Source organism: Pantherophis guttatus, chromosome 1 (assembly GCF_059756535.1).
Source record: "Pantherophis guttatus breed Tessera chromosome 1, ASM5975653v1, whole genome shotgun sequence".
Taxonomy (NCBI): domain Eukaryota; kingdom Metazoa; phylum Chordata; class Lepidosauria; order Squamata; family Colubridae; genus Pantherophis; species Pantherophis guttatus.
The window spans coordinates 337,495,986-337,512,762 of NC_142063.1; the positions used below are offsets into that span (position 1 = coordinate 337,495,986).

General features: G+C 44.7%; 1 protein-coding gene across 4 annotated transcripts in view; it reads left to right on the plus strand.

The window, feature by feature from the left end:
- Positions 1-2,784: 2,784 nt before the first annotated feature.
- Positions 2,785-16,777, plus strand: part of LYRM9 (LYR motif containing 9) — a 37,837-nt gene continuing 23,844 nt past the window's right edge. For all 4 annotated transcript variants that reach the window (XM_060693199.2, XM_060693200.2, XM_087889647.1 and 1 more), the window contains exons 1-3: positions 2,785-2,829; positions 10,869-11,008; positions 14,270-14,362. In XM_060693199.2, the coding sequence (XP_060549182.1) occupies positions 10,883-11,008; positions 14,270-14,362 (219 nt within the window). In that variant the 5' untranslated portion in view covers positions 2,785-2,829; positions 10,869-10,882. The remainder of the gene's footprint in view (positions 2,830-10,868; positions 11,009-14,269; positions 14,363-16,777) is intronic.

Genomic DNA, 16,777 nt, shown 5'->3' on the forward strand with positions numbered 1-16,777 from the left:
TTGAGAGCTGAAGAAGCTTCTTCAAAGAAAAACCAGAAATCTAATTACCTCTTGAAAAAGCACCTTTGGGACAACCATGACCTGGATGACTGAGAATCTCCAGAGACAACTGCAGTGATTCACTTAACAACTGTGGCCCGAAAGTTCATAAAATGGGGCAAAGTTCATTTAACAAATGTCTCACTTAGCAACAAAATTTTTGGGTTCAATTGTGGTCGTAAGTCGAGGATTACCTGTACATAAACTAACAACCTCTTTACGGACGTTTTCATTCTCTAGGGATGAGGATTTATTTAGCGTATGGTTGGTCACACACAGTATTAAAACACTTCATTTTTACAGGTTAAAAACAATTAAAACAATAAAAAAACAGTAAGAAAACCTAAAAGGAAAACAGAAATAACATTTCAAAGTTTAATGTCGAGTTTGGAGATCCAGTCAGTAGCTGCTGTTGTTATGCAGAGGAAGTCCCTAGAATCTCCTGGATACCTTCTGTTAGGGCATTCCCTCACTATATGCTGGATAGTCTGTCGAGGGGCCCCGCAATCACATTGTGCTGAAGGTGTCTTTCCCCATTTATACAGGGAGTCAGCACACACCCCATGAGTTGTTCTAATTCTATTATATGTCACCCATATGTGTCGGGGTAGGCTAAATCCTGGAGGTATCCTACTAGGACTGATATGCTCGGAGACATCTTGGGGGGAACAGCTATTCCACGCCTCCATCCACTTTTGTGTGGTGTTCTGATGATCGGCCATCAACTTACGCGCTGTCAAGATTGGTGGATTTCTTGACTTTAATCGGCATCTGAAGAGATCAGGAATGTATCCATGTATGGGTAGAGAGGAATTTAATAGGATCTTACTATACTCTCGAATGAGAGCTTCTTGTCGTCGTAAGTGCGGGGGGAGTATGTGACTAAGAACTGGTAACCAGTAACTAGGTGTAGATTTTATGCACCCAGTAATTAGCCTCATCGTATGGTTAAGCTGAACATCAATAAGTCCTGTATGTGAGCTGTTTATCCATACAGGTGCACAGTATTCCGCTGCAGAGTAGCAAAGCCCGAGGGATGAGGAACTTCACTTTGATCCACTAGAGGGCGCACTGTCGCTGCCTTACGTCTATTTTCTGCCTGGTTGCCGGCAATCTAGAGATAGAAAAAGATAACTTCCGCTTATAATAACTTTATTTGAATTTTTTTATTTTCAAAATGACAAAGGTCCACAGAAGCAAGTATAATATTGTTAACTATTCCTCTCCTCTTTTTCTTTCCGATTAATGTTTCCCAACCTCAGCCATTTAAAGATTTGTGGACTTTTGTGGATGGGGTATTCTGGGAATTGAAATTCACATAATGGCTAAAACACTGATTTAGACTCTGAGGATTGGGACCAGAGGTGTGTTTCAGCAGGTTCTGACCAGTTCTGGACAACCGGTAGCGGAAATTTTGAGTAGTTTGGAGAACCTGTAAATACCACCTCTGACTGGCCCCACCCCCCATCTATTCTCTGCCTCCCGAGTCCCAGCTATGGAGATTTTGCAGTAACCTTCCCCTGGAGTGGGGTGGGAATGGAGATTTTACAGTATCCTTCCCCTGCCACACCCACAAAGCCATGCCTCGCCCACCAAACCATACCCACAGAACTGGTAGTAAAAATTTTTGAAACCCACCACTGATTGGGACGGCTAAAAAACTAGTGACTCTTCTTCCCCTTTCCCTTTATAAAATTATAATATGAACCTCTAGAGCAGAGGTCTTCAAACTTGGCAGCTTTAAGACTTGGTTGAATTGGTTAAAGATTGTATGATAAAATGGGCGCAAAATTTTGGAGAACCAGTTATGATGGAAACATGGGAAAAAATATGGGTTCAGAATGTTAAGTTTACACAGTCGCAGAATTTAAGGGAAAATTTTTATAAAATGTTTTATAGGTGGCATTTAGATCCTAAGAAATTGTCATGTATGTATCCTAATGTTCAACCGAAATGTTGGAGATGTGATTGTTTAGATGCTACATATTATCATATATGGTGGACATGCAAGAAAGTCAAGGCTTTTTGGATAAAAATTTGGTGGGTTGTGCAAAATGTTTTAAAGAAAAAAATTCAATTTTCTCCTCATTTGTTTTTACTGGGTATAGTTAAGGGTTTTTCAGTGGGTGAAACAAAATTGATATTGTATATGGTGACAGCAGCCAGGTTACTGATTGGTCAATATTGGAAAAGGGTTGATATGCCTACAACTCAAGAATGGACTTTGAAGATGGCCAGTTTTGCAGAAATGGAGAAGATATCAGCATACTTAAAAGACCGGACTCAAGAGACTTATGCATGGGAGTGGAAGAAATGGATAGATTATGTGCAGAATAAATACCAAACCAGGAAGTACCGGATAGCTTTTAGCTAAATGTTGTGTAGAAATGTATAGTATATGGGGGCAAAATAGTTTATTGTTATGTAGAAATTTATAGTGCACAGGGAGGAGAATAGAGGGGTGGTAAAGTATGATATAATATAATGTGGATGGATTTCACCTTGGGGAAGTCATGGGGAGGGAGGGTTTGGGGGGGTTAGGGAGGGATGGGGAGGGGAAATGGGGGAAAAATTGATGTTTGTAAAACTTTTTCAATTAAAAAAAAAAAGACTTGTGGACTTCAACTCCCAGAATTCTCCAGCCAGCATGGTATATGATGGAAAGACGGGTGGGTGGTTTCCTCTACCTTATTCCTATCTCTATGTTATTCTTATCTCTATGTTGTCCAAAGACGACTTGCGGAGACCGGCTGGAAAGCCAGTATTGCGCATGCGTCCCGAGGAGGCTGGGTAAGAGAATTTACAAAGGTTGCAAGAAGGAGCTGCAACGCGCGGGGGTCGTTTGGGGAGCGGGCGCAGGGCATAAATTGGGAAGGCTGCAGAAAAATGCATGCTGGATGAAAGCAAAAAATTAAATTGTCGTCCCAAATGCCCAGGAGACTGCTAGGCAGCCCGGCCCTGCAAAAAGAGGCGCTTTTTATATAAGCTGTGAGGGAATTCTGATTTAGTACATTTCTATTGCTCAAGTTTTGCTGAGATTTTGTGGCTTCGCCCCTTCACATTACATGAAATCTCGCCAAGAGCTCGTGAAGATTAGGGGAAAAAGAAATGCCAAAGTCATAAGACTGGGGCAAAGAGGTTTTTTTTAATATATATATGAAGGGTCTGCAAACTGATAGTACAGATAGTCCTCGACTTACAAGAATTCATTTAGTGACCATTCAAAGTTAGGACCATTTTTCACCCGCCCCTTGCAACATCCACGTGGTCACCTGATCAAAATTCAGACTTTGGCAGTTGCCTCACATTTATGACCGTTGCAGTGTCCCGGGGTCATATGTTCCTCTTTGGTGACCACCTGACAAGCATAGTCAGTGGGGAAGCCAGATTCGCTTAACAACGAGGGATTCACTTAACAGCCGTGGCAAGAAAGGTCATAAAATGGGACAAAACTCACTTAAGCGTCACTTAGCAACTGAAATTTTGGGGTCAGTCGTGGTCGTAAGTTGAGGACTACCTGTACTTTCTCTCTACCTTAAAGAATAGATGTGGCACAGAGCAGATTTCCAAGAGGCGGAAATGTTGCTACTTGTTTTAAAATCCAGAACTCAGTTTTAAGTAAAAATGTTCATCTCAGAATAATTGGATATAAAACTTCCCACATTAGTATGAGAAGTCAAGTGTAGACAAGAAAATACGTATGTGGAAGTGCATGGGTGCAAAACTAGCCTTCCCTCCAATACAGTCCTTAACTTACAACCGTTCGTTTAATGCCTGAAGTTACAACGGCACTAAAAAAGGCGACTTATGACCATTTTTCACACTTAACAACAACTGCGGCATCCCCAAGGTCACGCCATCAAAATTCAGATGCTTGGCTGAACTGGCTGACATTTATAACGGTTGTATTGTCCTGGCATCATGTGTTCCAGGGGTGAAATCCAGCAGGTTCTGACAGGTTCTGGAGAACTGGTAGCGGAAATTTTGAGTAGTTCAGAGAACCGGCAAATACCACCTCTTGCTGGCCCCAGAATGGGGTGGGAATGGAGATTTTGCAATACCCTTCCCCCAGGAGTGAGGAGGGAATGGGGATTTTGCAGTATCCTTCCCCTGGAGTGAGGAGGGAATGGGGATTTTGCAGTATCCTTCCCCTGGAGTGAGGGAATGGGGGGTTTTGCAGTATTTTTCCCCTGGAGTGAGGAGGGAATGGGGATTTTGTAGTATCCTTCCCCTGGAGTGAGGATGGAATGGCGATTTTGCAGTATCCTTCCCCTGGAGTGAAAAGGGAATGGGGATTTTGCAGTATCCTTCCCCTGGAGTGAGGGAATGGGGGTTTTGCAGTATCCTTCCCCTGGAGTGAGGAGGGAATGGGGATTTTGTAGTATCCTTCTGGAGTGAGGATGGAATGGCGATTTTGCAGTATCCTTACCCTGCCATGCCCACCAAGCCACGCCCACCAAGCCACACCCACCAAGCCCACCAAGCCACGCCCACAGAACCGGTAGTAAAACAATTTGGATTTCACCACTGATGTGATCCCCTTTTGTGACCTTCTGACAAGCAAAGTCAGTAGGGAAGCCAGCTTCACTTAACAACTGTATTACTAACTTAACAACTGCAGTGATGCACTTAGCAACTGTGGCAAGAAAGGTTATAAAAATGGGACTAAACTCACTTAAGAGTTATCTTGTTTGGCAACAGGAATTTTGGCTCAATTGTGGTCCTACATCTCAGTGGCTAAGACACTGGGCTTGTCGATCAGAAAGGTCGGCAGTTCAGCAGTTCAAATCCCAAGTACAGGTCTCCTGCGTGAGCAGGGGGTTGGACTAGATGACCTCTAAGGTCCCTTCCAACCCTGTTACTGTTACTGACTGCCTGTAAAGCTAATAGGAGTAAACGGGCTATTTTGGGAACTGCATTTCAGTCCTTGCTCTTTCTTCTCAAAACCTTTTTTTTTTTTTTGTTAACGGGTCACTCTTCTTTAGATAATTCCTCCAGGTACTGTAATTGTCCCCGTCTTTACATAAAGTTGCTTCCTACTCTTCCTTTTTAGCTCAGCACCATGAGTCATGTAGAAAAAAAAGGGAGGCAGCCCACAGATCTGAGCTGTGGTTCCAAAGTGAGAAAATGTGACATTTGCATGGCAAAAATCAAGTTTTGTGTGTAGGATACATGAATTAGGTAGTTAATCCTGCGGAATTGGGACCGGCAGCCAATCAGATGAAGAGCAGGGACAAAAAAAAAATATTCCAAAGTGGGTGTCGGTTCAGAGTTCCTTTAGAAAAATGGGTGCCTTTTATAGGTTTGCTTATTAAAGTGATAAGTAAGGGCGATATCGCCCCACACAAAATTTATTTATTATTTATTTATTAGTCCAATTTATATGCCGCTCTTCTCCGTAGATTTAGGGCAGCTTACAATGCATTATGGCAATAACCTGCATACTTTTTTGTATATACATGTTTATTAGGGCTTTCGCCCTCCTCCCCAAGCGGTGTTGTTCTATACAAAGTCGGCTTATTGCCCCCACAATCGGAGTCCTCAATTTATCTACCTCGAAAGGATGGAAGGCTGAGTAAACCTTGAGCCAGGTGAGATTCGAACTTGTACTAATTGCAGGCAGCTGGCAGCTAAGTGCTTTAGTCTGCTGCACCACCGAGGCTCTTGCATCCATCCGTCTACTTTTGCACTCTAGATATATTTGCTGCATGACTTTTAATACTGTTGGAAGAAATGTACATCTGGGTTCAATACCAAGTGGGAAGAAAGACACTGGAAACATGGAAGCTGTTTGGAAAGATGGTTTAATGGTGGGCAGGACCACATGGTTTGAGATCCTGGGCAATTGAGCACCTGGGAGAGGGGTGGGGGAGGAAGAGAGAGAGAAAGAGACCCTCTCTTGGGCTTTGAACTTGTTTCCTGTTCCTGTGAAAGAAATGTATTCTGATTGGTTGTCAGACTGCAATGGGGCCATGCCGGGGTAACTTTGTAGGTTGTCTTGAGTCCCAGGCTTGGTTGAACCTTGCTGGGTGATGCAATCTCCCCAGATGCCATGGGGTGAGTTCTGTTGCTAGATGGGTAGAGGGCTAATCCTATTATGTCCTGAGGGTGAAGGTATTGTTTTGTAGATAAACTGGCCCAGACTTTTGTCTTGTAGATAACCAAAATATCTGCTTGCGGCAGGGTGCTGGGGCTGAGTTTCTGTCCTAAGATTTCTATTTCTCTTTTAGGGGAAATATTCTGCCTTTTTAATATTTCCTAAAATATTTCATTCTTCCAGGAGAGGGGTGGGTGGTAACTTTTTACAGTACAATTAAAATTTCGAAGTGTAACCGGCTGGAACAAATGAGTAGTAAATCAGAGCTGGTTTTAGATAATAGTCCCTCCAAATTGTGCTTGGTCTTGTACTAATTTATTAATTATTACATTTTTTACTGCCATATTTCCCAAGAACACTTGGATGAACCTTGTTAAAATATTGCAATAACGTTATAAATCAGTGGATTAAAAATACACGGTTTTGCTCACCACACTATCAAAAACACGTTGAGACTTTAGAAAGAGTGCAGAGAAGAGCAACAAAAATGATTAGGGAGCTGGAGGCTAAAACATATGAAGAACGGTTGCAGGAATTGGGTATGTCTAGTTTGATGAAAAGAAGGACTAGGGGAGACATGATAGCAGTCTTCCAATATCTCAGGGGCTGCCACAAAGAAGAGGGAGGCAAGCTATTCTCCAAAGCACCTGAAGGCAGGACAAGAAGCAATGGAGAGAAGCAACCTAGAACTAAGGAGGAATTTCCTGACAGTGAGAACAATTAATCAGTGGAACATCTTGCCTCCAGAAGTTGTGGATGCTGCAACACTGGAGGTTTTTAAGAAGAGATTGGACAGCCATTTGTCCTGAATGGCATAGGCGTAGGGTCCTCTGCTTGGGCAGGGAGTTGGAATAGAAAACCTCCAAGGTCCCTTCCAACTTTGTTATTCTGTTAAAAATAGCTCAGAAGTAGAATTAAAACTGATATGAATTGGTGTCCAGCAGCAGGATGCTGAGACCTAGATACCTTCTGAATAGCTCCATTTTCAGATCTCCCTGAAGCTCAGGGAGCAAAGGTGCCATTCATATCTCTAAAGGTAAAGGTAAAGGTTCTCCCGTACATGCGTGTTAGTTGTTTCTGACTCTAGGGGTAGTGCTCATCTCTGTTTCTAAGCCGAGGAGCCAGCGCTGTCCGAAGACGTCTCTGTGGTCATGTGACTAAATGCCAAAGGCGCACGGAACGCTGTTACCTTCCCACCAAAGGAGGTCCCTTTTTTCCTACTTGCATTTTTTACGTGCTTTCGAACTGCTAGGTTGGCAGAAGCTGGGACAAGTAGCGGGAGCTCACCCTATTACGCGGCACTAGGGATTCGAACCACTGAACTGCCGACCTTCTGATCGACAAGCTCAGTGTCTTATCCACTGAGCCACCGCGTCCCTTTCATATCTCTAGCTATGGATTATTCTAAAGGATGGCTTTTATTCTATTTAGTGACCATTCAAAGTTACATCACTGAAAAAAAGTGACTTATGACCATTTTTCACAGTTACAACCTTTGTAGCATCCCCACGGTCATGTGATCAAAATTCAGATGCTTGGCAACTGGTTCATAGTACTTATGTGTGTCCTGACATACGGCATTCTTGCATGGTATGGGAGCAGCTCTGTAGTGGACAAAAAAGCTCTACACAGAATCATTAAAACTGTCCAGAATATCAACAGGCTCTAGCTACCAGCCCTGGATGACATCTTCGAATCTCGCTGTTCGAAAAAGTTGCAGAACATTCTCAGAGACTCTTCCCATCCTGCTTACAATCTTTTTGGACTGTTGCCTTCTGGCAGAAGATACAGAACAATTAAAACTTGGACCACACGTTTTCTGAATAGTTTTTATCCCAGAGCTATAATTGCACTCAACAATGAACTAAAGGGCCACCATCAGTGAGCTGTTGGACAGCATTACTTGGTCTGTTCTGTGGATGTTTGGGTGGTTTAGGGGCGGGGAATTTGTGATGGGTGGGAGTGTGTTTGGGGATTGTTATGTGTGTTGTACCTGGTCTTTGGGTGTTAAGTGAATTTCGTTGTATGGGTATACTGTGTATACACGTACAATGACAATAAAGTTATTATTATTATGACCATGGCTGGGTCCCAAGGTCATGTTTTATGACCTACTGATAGCCAAATCAATGGGGAAACTAGATTCACTTAACAACCAGGCTACTAACTCATCAACTGCAGTGATTCACTTAACAACTGTGGCAAGAAAGGTCATAAAATGGGACAAAACTCACCTAACAAATATCTTGCTTAACGACAGAAATTTTGGGCACAATTGTGGCCATAAATCAAGGACTACCTGTAGTCTGCTTACCAGAAGGACAAGGGCGGAAGGTGAGAGAGTCCAGCAGTCAGAGACTGGTATGAATGCCTTAGGAAATTGCTCTTTGACTCAAACGGATCTGAACCGCAGAAAGAAATGCTTCTTGTTTATAGGCTAATTAAAGAGAAAATTCACAAGAAGGATTGTGAGAATGCAGCGTGTTGAGTCATTTCCTTACAACCACAAAGCCCTCGTGACTAACCAGACTTGGAAGCTTTTCGACACAAGGACCCACAACACTGAGGTGGCACATGAGCAGCAGTTTGTACCAATTAATATGTGGGCTACTTCATTAGAATTAGAATTAGAATTATTCATTTATTGGCCAAGTGCGATTGGACACACAAGGAATTTGTCTTTGGTGCATATGCTCTCTGTACGTAAAAAGAAAAGATGCATTTGTCAAGAATCATAAGGTACAACACTTAATGATAGTCATAGGGAACAAATAAGCAATCAAATCATATTAGGAAACAGTCAATATGAATCTTAAGGATACCAGCAACAAGGTGACAGTCATACAGTCATAAGTGGGAGGAGATGGCTGATATCTTGGTATAGATACAGATTAAGAGTTGGAAGGGATCTTGTAGGTCATCTAGTCGAACCCCCCACCCAAGCAGACCCTACATCATTTTTGACAGATGGCAGTCCAGTCTCTGGTTGAAATCTTCCAGTGATGAAGCTCCCATAACTTCCAAAGGCAACTTCTGTTCCATTGGTTGATTGTTCTCACTGTCAGAAAATTTCTCTTTATTTCCAGGTTAAATCTCTTCTTGATCAGTTTCCATCCATTGTTCCTTGTCTGGCCTTCAGGTGCTTTGGAAAAGAGCTTGACCCCCTCCTCTCTGTGGCAAATCCTCAAATATTGGAACCCTGCTATCATGTCTCCCCTGGTCCTTCTCTTCACTAGACTAGCCATGCCCAGTTCCTGCAACCATTCTTCATATGTTTTAGCTTCCAGTCCCCTAATCATCCTGGTTGCTCTTCTCTCCATTCTTTCTAGAGCTCTTCGTCCTACTCCTCAAGGTCATTCCTTCTGCCCATTATAGCAACATTTCAACTCCCATCACCCTCTGCTCTGTGGCTTATGGGATGCCCACGGAGGTCGTGCCTATTGCAAAAGACTGGCTGTGTTCCCAAAGAATTTCAAAATGTAAATAATGCATGGCCACAAATTGAGTCTTTTTCTCTTACTAAACTGCATTATCTGGTGCATAAAGATGCAACATACTGCAACTTTGCAATTTTGAGTCAGAAATAGCCAATCACTATGCAGGCTAAGAACTCTGGGAATTGTAGTGCATGGAGTTCAGGAGACCCAAGGCAAGGAAGGTTCTTTCAAATCCTTATAGTGGCATATGAGCTCTTGATTTCAGCCACAACCTCAAGATATCCCTTGGCTGCTGATTCCATGATCTACACCAGGGATGTCGAACTCGATTTCATTGAGAGCCGCATCAGGATTGTGTTTAACCTCGTGGGGGGGGGCTGTGTGTGTGTGGCCAGGGTGGGCATGATCACCTCGACGTTACTTGTGTTGGGGGCGCTATGGCGGCCCAAGCATTCTACCAGTGAAAATGGGCTCCCGAGCTCCGTTTTCGCTTGCAGAGGCGCTGTCTGTTGTGGTCCGCCAGCAGCCTGCGGAGCTGGCAGCGGAATCAGACAGTGAGGAGGCTGGGGAGGACCATGGGCCAATCCTGGAGTCTGGGGAAGGCCCGGATGAGGGCTCTGCGTTGGAGGCAGAGATGGGGCCAGGGCCATCTGGGAGTGATGTGCGGACTCCAGAGCCTCCAGAGACAGCAGAGAGGCAGAGGAACAGGAGGAGCCTGTTCCTAGTGCACGCATGTGCAGAGTTGCCAGAAGGCAAGAGCAGCTAAAGCAAAAGGGACGACTCAGGAGTAAGGCCAGGAGACGATTGGCCCCTCCCATAAGGCTTAAAAGAGAAACAAAGGCACTTGGGGGCCTTTTGCAGGAAAGCAACGTTGCTAACTCTGTTTCCAGTTAGCATCTCTTGTTTGTTTCTGAACTTCATGGGGCTTTGCCAAGTAAGGCCTTTGGCAGGGTGTCAAAGAAGCTAAAGGTTGGTGATTATCCCGAAGGCCTTTTTCCGAAGGACTTGTTTTGCAATTAATTGGGACTCAGTTGGGAATGAACATAATTCTCAGCTTTTACAATAAAATAGGATTATATTTATATAACCCTATTTTATAGTTTATATTTATATTCTTTGCTCTTTCCAGGGCGGCCTCGCAGGACCAGATCTAAGCACCCCGCGGGCTGGATCCAGCCCCCAGGCCTTGAGTTTGACACTCCTGATCTACACCTTCTCTGTTGCAGGCATCGGGGTTCCTTGGGCAATCTAGAAGGGGATTGAGCTTCATCATGTTGTCTTCTTTCTTTCCATAGTTGATGGGTGGAAGATGGCTCCTCTCCCAGGGGCAGAATTGGTGAAGACCCCTCTACAGTTGTACCGCTACCTGCTCCGTTGCTGCAGGGTCCTTCCTGAAAAAAACCTCCAGGATCATTACAAGCACACAATCCAACAGGTATGGAGAATGGCGTCCCTGTGGTTTTCCTTGGTGGCCTTTTCTGAAGTTGATCTGGACCAGTGTTTCTCAATCTGAGCAACTTTAAGACCTTTGGACTTCAATTCCTAAAACTACCCAGCTTCTGGGAGTTGAGGTCCACTGGTTTTAAAGTTCCTGAGTAACACCGGTCTACACCTTCCAATCGTAGAGAGATGGATCTGGGAAACATGCAGCGTGCTTTATGGCTGCATAGATCTTACTCAGGTTCTGAGGTAGCCCACTTTACTATTGGTGGAGGTTGTGTCCTAGCAACAGAGCCCTCTGTCTCATTTGCAACCTGTTGTTGGGCAAGGCCAAAGTGAGATCAAACTGCTCTGTCATGAAAGTGGGGTGTTCCCACATCAAAAAACTGAGAAGAAGTAGAGTCATTCCGTTCTGATGCTATTTTGCACGGAGAAGTCATCTTTGGAAGGTCAACCTTCCCCAGTTGGATCTCACGCCTCATTCCACCACCACCCCATCGGCTTATTGGTTACATAAGGTTAGGATTAGGGAAGGGGGAAAAACCCCAGTTGCTATTTTGGTCATCAGAAATAATTTCTGTTGTCAAATGTCTTTCTTCCTTCCTCTTGGGCGCTGATTACTCATGTCTCTGCTGGCTTAGTGTGGTTGTGTAGATTTTCAGACGGCTGGATGAAAGGCACCAGCAGCTGATCTCTCTCTCTCTCTCTCTCTCCCCCCATCTCTCCCTCCCTTCCCCCCTCTCTCACACACACACCCAGAAGGATCTATACATGGCTTTGTCATATCAACTTCTTTGCTTCTCTAACAGCATCCAATAGCTACCTATTGGAAGGGCCTTCTCCCTGGTGGCTCCCTCTCTCTGGAACATTATTTCCCCAGAGATTTGAATGGCCCCCACTCTAATTCTCTTCCGGAAGGCGCTGAAGACCTGGTTTCTGCCAGCGGACCTGGGGAACCCAGAGTGGGATGGAGTCCATTCAGTGGCTCATGTGATTGGCTGTCGGTGTCACTGGGGCGGGAGGTGGGGGGTGATTTTATTACATTAATTTATTTGGTTTTTTTAAAATTAGTTTTACTCTTTTTAAATGTGGTTTTTATATTCTGTAAGCCGCCTTGAGTCGCCATGGATGAATAGGCGACAATATGAAAGAAAGAAAGAAAGAAAGAAAGAAAGAAAGAAAGAAAGGAAGGAAGGAAGGAAGGAAGGAAGGAAGGAAGGAAGGAAGGAAGGAAGGAAGGAAGGAAGGAAGGAAGGAAGGAATATTGTTCTTCAGGATGGCTCTTCTCGACCTGGTTCCTGATGCTCAGAAGAGCAATGCAGTGGAACCAATGGTTTTTCAAAATTTATTCACAGTTTGATGACACAGCTAGGCTCTGTGTGGCTTACAAAATCAGAAATGTAATATGGATGGCTTAAAAAAGAAAAAAAGTCTAGAAAAAGCACCACACAGACCACTAGACCAAACATCTCTTAAGGGGGCCATCCCTGCTCTTGCCCAAGGCCTAGAACAGGAGTGTCTAACCTTGGCCAACTTTTAAGATTTGTGGGATGCAATGCAATTGCCTGAATTCCTCAGCCAGCATGGCTGGCTGTGGAATTCTGGGAATTGAAGCCCACAGTTGCCCCTGACCTTGAGGAAGAGCCAGACGTAGCTAGGGTGGGAGATAAACAAATCTCATCTTGGTCCAGAGGACAGGTACTACAATAGAGAAGGCTCATTTTTGGAGAAACCTATCGGTAACCACAGCAGCTTGCAAAACAGAGGTGTGCACGGTACCCTGTCCATAAGTGCCCATGCTGATGCTTTCTGGACCAAACGCAGCTTCCAAGCAGTCTCCAAGGTCAGCGCTATCTAGGGATGGGCTTCAAAAATTTTAGCAAGGGGTTCTATGCCCGGTTGCTGGGTGGGTGTGGCCATGATGGGCATGGCCTACTCGGCCTCCTGCACCATGGCGGGTGCGTGTGTGTACATTTTTGACCTCTCCGGGCTTCAGAGGCTTTTCTTGAGCCTCCAGGAGGGCAAAAACATCCTCCCCACGCTCCAGAGGCCCTCTGGAGGCCAGAAATGGGCCCATTTCCACCCTTCCCAAACTTCCGGTAGGTGAAAATGGCCTCCCCAGACTCCGGAGGCCCTCTGGAGGCCAGAAATGGGCCTGTTTTCACCCTCCCCGAGCCTCTGTGCGCACCCCGCACTTACTTGCATCCAAAACGGGCTGTGTGGGGACTCCTGGGAGGGGAGGGGAGGGGTGGGCGGAGCCAGCTAGGAATGGGATTTGGGGATTCTCCGAACTGCACAGAATTTTAGCTAGAGGTTCTCCTGAACCCCTGCGAACCCCCAGCAGCCCACCCTTGGCTCTATCTTGAATAAGATGTCTACCTCCCACCTTATGGACAAGAGGAAAGGAGAAAAAGAGGGATGAGCTCAAGTTAGAGTATGGGAGCTTCCATGGGGGCTTCCTCCTCTTGCTGCTTTGCAACCTGCTGTCTATTCTCCAAGGGCCCTACCGTCTTAAGGACTAAAAACTTTTTTCATCTCCCTTACAAGGTAGTTGAAAATAAAATGAGGTAGTGGTCACTAGGACTCTGGCCCCTTTAATGAAAGGTTTTTAATTAATTAATTACATTTATATGCTGTCCATCTCACCAAGCAGTGTGGTGGCCAAGAGGTGGCGCTCTCGCTTCACAATCAGGAGGCTGTGAGTTCGATCCTAGGTAGCGGCAGGTATTTCTCTCTCTGGGCGCAAAGAGAAAATATTTGCTGTGAACTCCACGTAGCTGCCAGGAAGGGCATCCAGTGGCAGTTAAGAAGCAAAAAAGAAATCCACCCTGTAAACGCTCAGCTCTATTCAGTCCCCTTGACTCTACCCTGATGCAAGGGATTAGAGGGTCATTGAAAATATATTTAAAAAAAAGAAGTTTCCTGACAGTTAGAACAATTAATCCATGGAACAGCTTGCCTCCAGAAGTTGTGAATGTTCCAACACTGGAAGTTATGAAGATGTTGGATAACCATTTGTCTGAAGTGGTATAGGGTTTCCTGCCTAAGCAGGGGGTTGGACTAGAAGACCTCCAAGGTCCCTTCCAACTCTGTTATTCTATATATGCTGTCCATGTCACCAATAAGCTTGCCCTCCTGTCTGAATTGTCTGAGTATATATCCTTAACCGCTCCCATCACCAACTGTATGAGCCATTGCTGGCTACTTTACTGACACGTGGCAAGGATAATTGATTTATAGAATTGTCTATTTACAGAGTTTCAAAGTTCATGCCGATGAAGATAGTCCTGAGAGGATTAAGCAGATTATTAAAAGGGCGATCCAAGATGCTGACTGGGTGATGGACAAAGTAAGTGGTCTGCATTCTATTATCTTTGCCAGATGAAATTTTGGCCTTGGTTCTGCATAAATGAGGATTATTTATTTATTGGTTCAATTTATATGCCGCTCTTCTCCGGAGACTCAGGGCGGCTTACAATGTGTTAAGCAATAGCCTTCATACTTTTGTATATACCTGCTTAGTAGGGCTTTCGCCCCCCCCCCAAAGCGGTGTTCTTTTTTATACAAAGTCAGCTTATTGCCCCCACAATCCGGGTCCTCATTTTACCTACCTCGAAAGGATGGAAGGCTGAGTCAACCTTGAGCCTGGTGAGATTCGAACTTGCAGTAATTGCAGGCAGCTGGTGTTACTTAACAGCACTTTAGTCTGCTGTGCCACCAAGGCTCAGCAGACCTGTATACTCCACCCCATCTTTTCCCTTTCAAATCCGAATTGTTGCACTGTACCAGTGGTGAAATCTAAAATTTGTTACTACCGGTTCTGTGGGCGTGGCTTGGTGGTGGTAGTGGTAATGTGACTGGGTGGGCGTCGCCAATTCTTTTTTTTTTTACTTTTAAAAGCATTTTTTCTACAACTTTAAGAGGGTGCAGAAAAAAAATCCTTTTAGAAGCCTCTGACGATCAAGCAACTCAGCTGGGATCGTTAGAGGGTTTTAAAGGCTTTTTTTTTTCTACAACCTCTTCGGCCAAAGAGGTTGTAGAAAAAATACTTTTAAAAGCCTCTGACGATATCAGCTGAGCCGCGCAATCATCAGAGCTTTTTTATTTACTTTTAAAAGCATTTTTTCGGCTGAAGAGGTTGTACAAAAAATGCTTTTAAAAGTAAAAAAAACAGCCTCTGATGATCGCGCAGCTCAGCTGGGCATTTGGGGGGGCGCAGGGATTTTTGCTACCGGTTCTCCGAACCACCTGCCACCATCACTACCAGATCGGGCAATCCGGTCTGAACCGGGAACATCTCACCCCTACATTGTACCGTTCAGCAGTCTATGAATATAACAAGTTTTATAACGAAGCTGTGGGATTGACCTGGTTGGCTTTGTTTTAGCAAACATGCTACTGTGTTTCCCCGAAAATAAGACCCTGTTTTATATTTTTTTGAACCCTGAAATAAGCACTTGGCCTTATTGCCATGCGCTCAAAAGCCCAATTGGGCTTATTATCAGGGGATGTCTTATTTTGGGGGAAATAGGGTAGTATAATATGCCAGTTTGGCATTAACTTGGTTTTTGGGATCTTTTTGTGCCTAGCTCTGTGGTGGCGAACCTATGGCACGCGTGCCACAGGTGGCACACAGAGCCATATTAGTGGGCCCGTGAGCTTAGTTCCAGTGGGACTGGAAGTTGGCAAACGGGTCATTTCCAGCCTCCAGAGGGCCTCTGGGGGTGTGGGGAAGGCTGTTTTCGCCCTCCCCAGGCGCCTAGAGAGGCTCTGGAGCCTGGGGAGAGCAAAAAATGGGCCTACTGTGCCCACCGTGCCATCATGTGCCAAAAGTGGGGGGAGCACGGGGGGGTCACAGGCGCATGTGTGGGAGGCATAGAATTATGGGTGTGGGCACCCGCATACACACATCCCCCATGCTCCCCCTGCTTTTGGCACGCAATGGCAAAAAGGTTAGCCATCACCGGCCTAGCTTGTTGTGTAATGTAACCAAACCATCCAGGTTTCATGACTAACTACACTACTTGGTCTAAAAACCACATGCTAGTTTTTCAGGTCTCATAGGAAACGGCTTTGTACCTGAATGATTTTTATATAAACTTAATAAAATATTACACAGATAGAGGCTAGATAAGGTAGCAAATTAACTAGGTAAGATAGATAAGCTAGTTAGATGTGTGTGTGTGAGAGGGGAGGAAACTCTTGGTGTTGGTCTATTTATTAATATTTTATTGATTATAATATAGGGATGCAGTGGCTTAGTGGCTAAGACGCTGAGCTTGTCGATTGAAAGGTTGGCAGTTCAGTGGTTCAAATCCCTAGTGCCACGTAATGGGGTGAGTTCCCGTTACTTGTCGCAGCTTCTGCCAACCTAGTAGTTCAAAAGCACATAAAAAATGCAAGTAGAAAAATAGGGACCATTTTTGGTGGGACGGTAACAGCATACTGTGCGCCTTTGCTGTTTAGTCATGCTGACCACACGACCACGGAGACTTCTTCGGACAGCGCTGGCTCTTTGGCTTTGAAACAGAGATGACCACCGCCCCCTAGAGTCGGGAACGATTAGCACATATGTGTGAGGGGAACCTTATTGATTATAAACTCCAAAAGGTTGGGACAATCACGGCCTAGTAGTTTGATTGTAGTAGTAGATTGTAGTAGTAGATTGAGAATCTCTGTAGACATTGATTGTAAAGATTAACTATTAGTATTATTAATGCACAGTACTAATTTTCTTTATCCGTCTTTGGACTTTTCTTCCCTC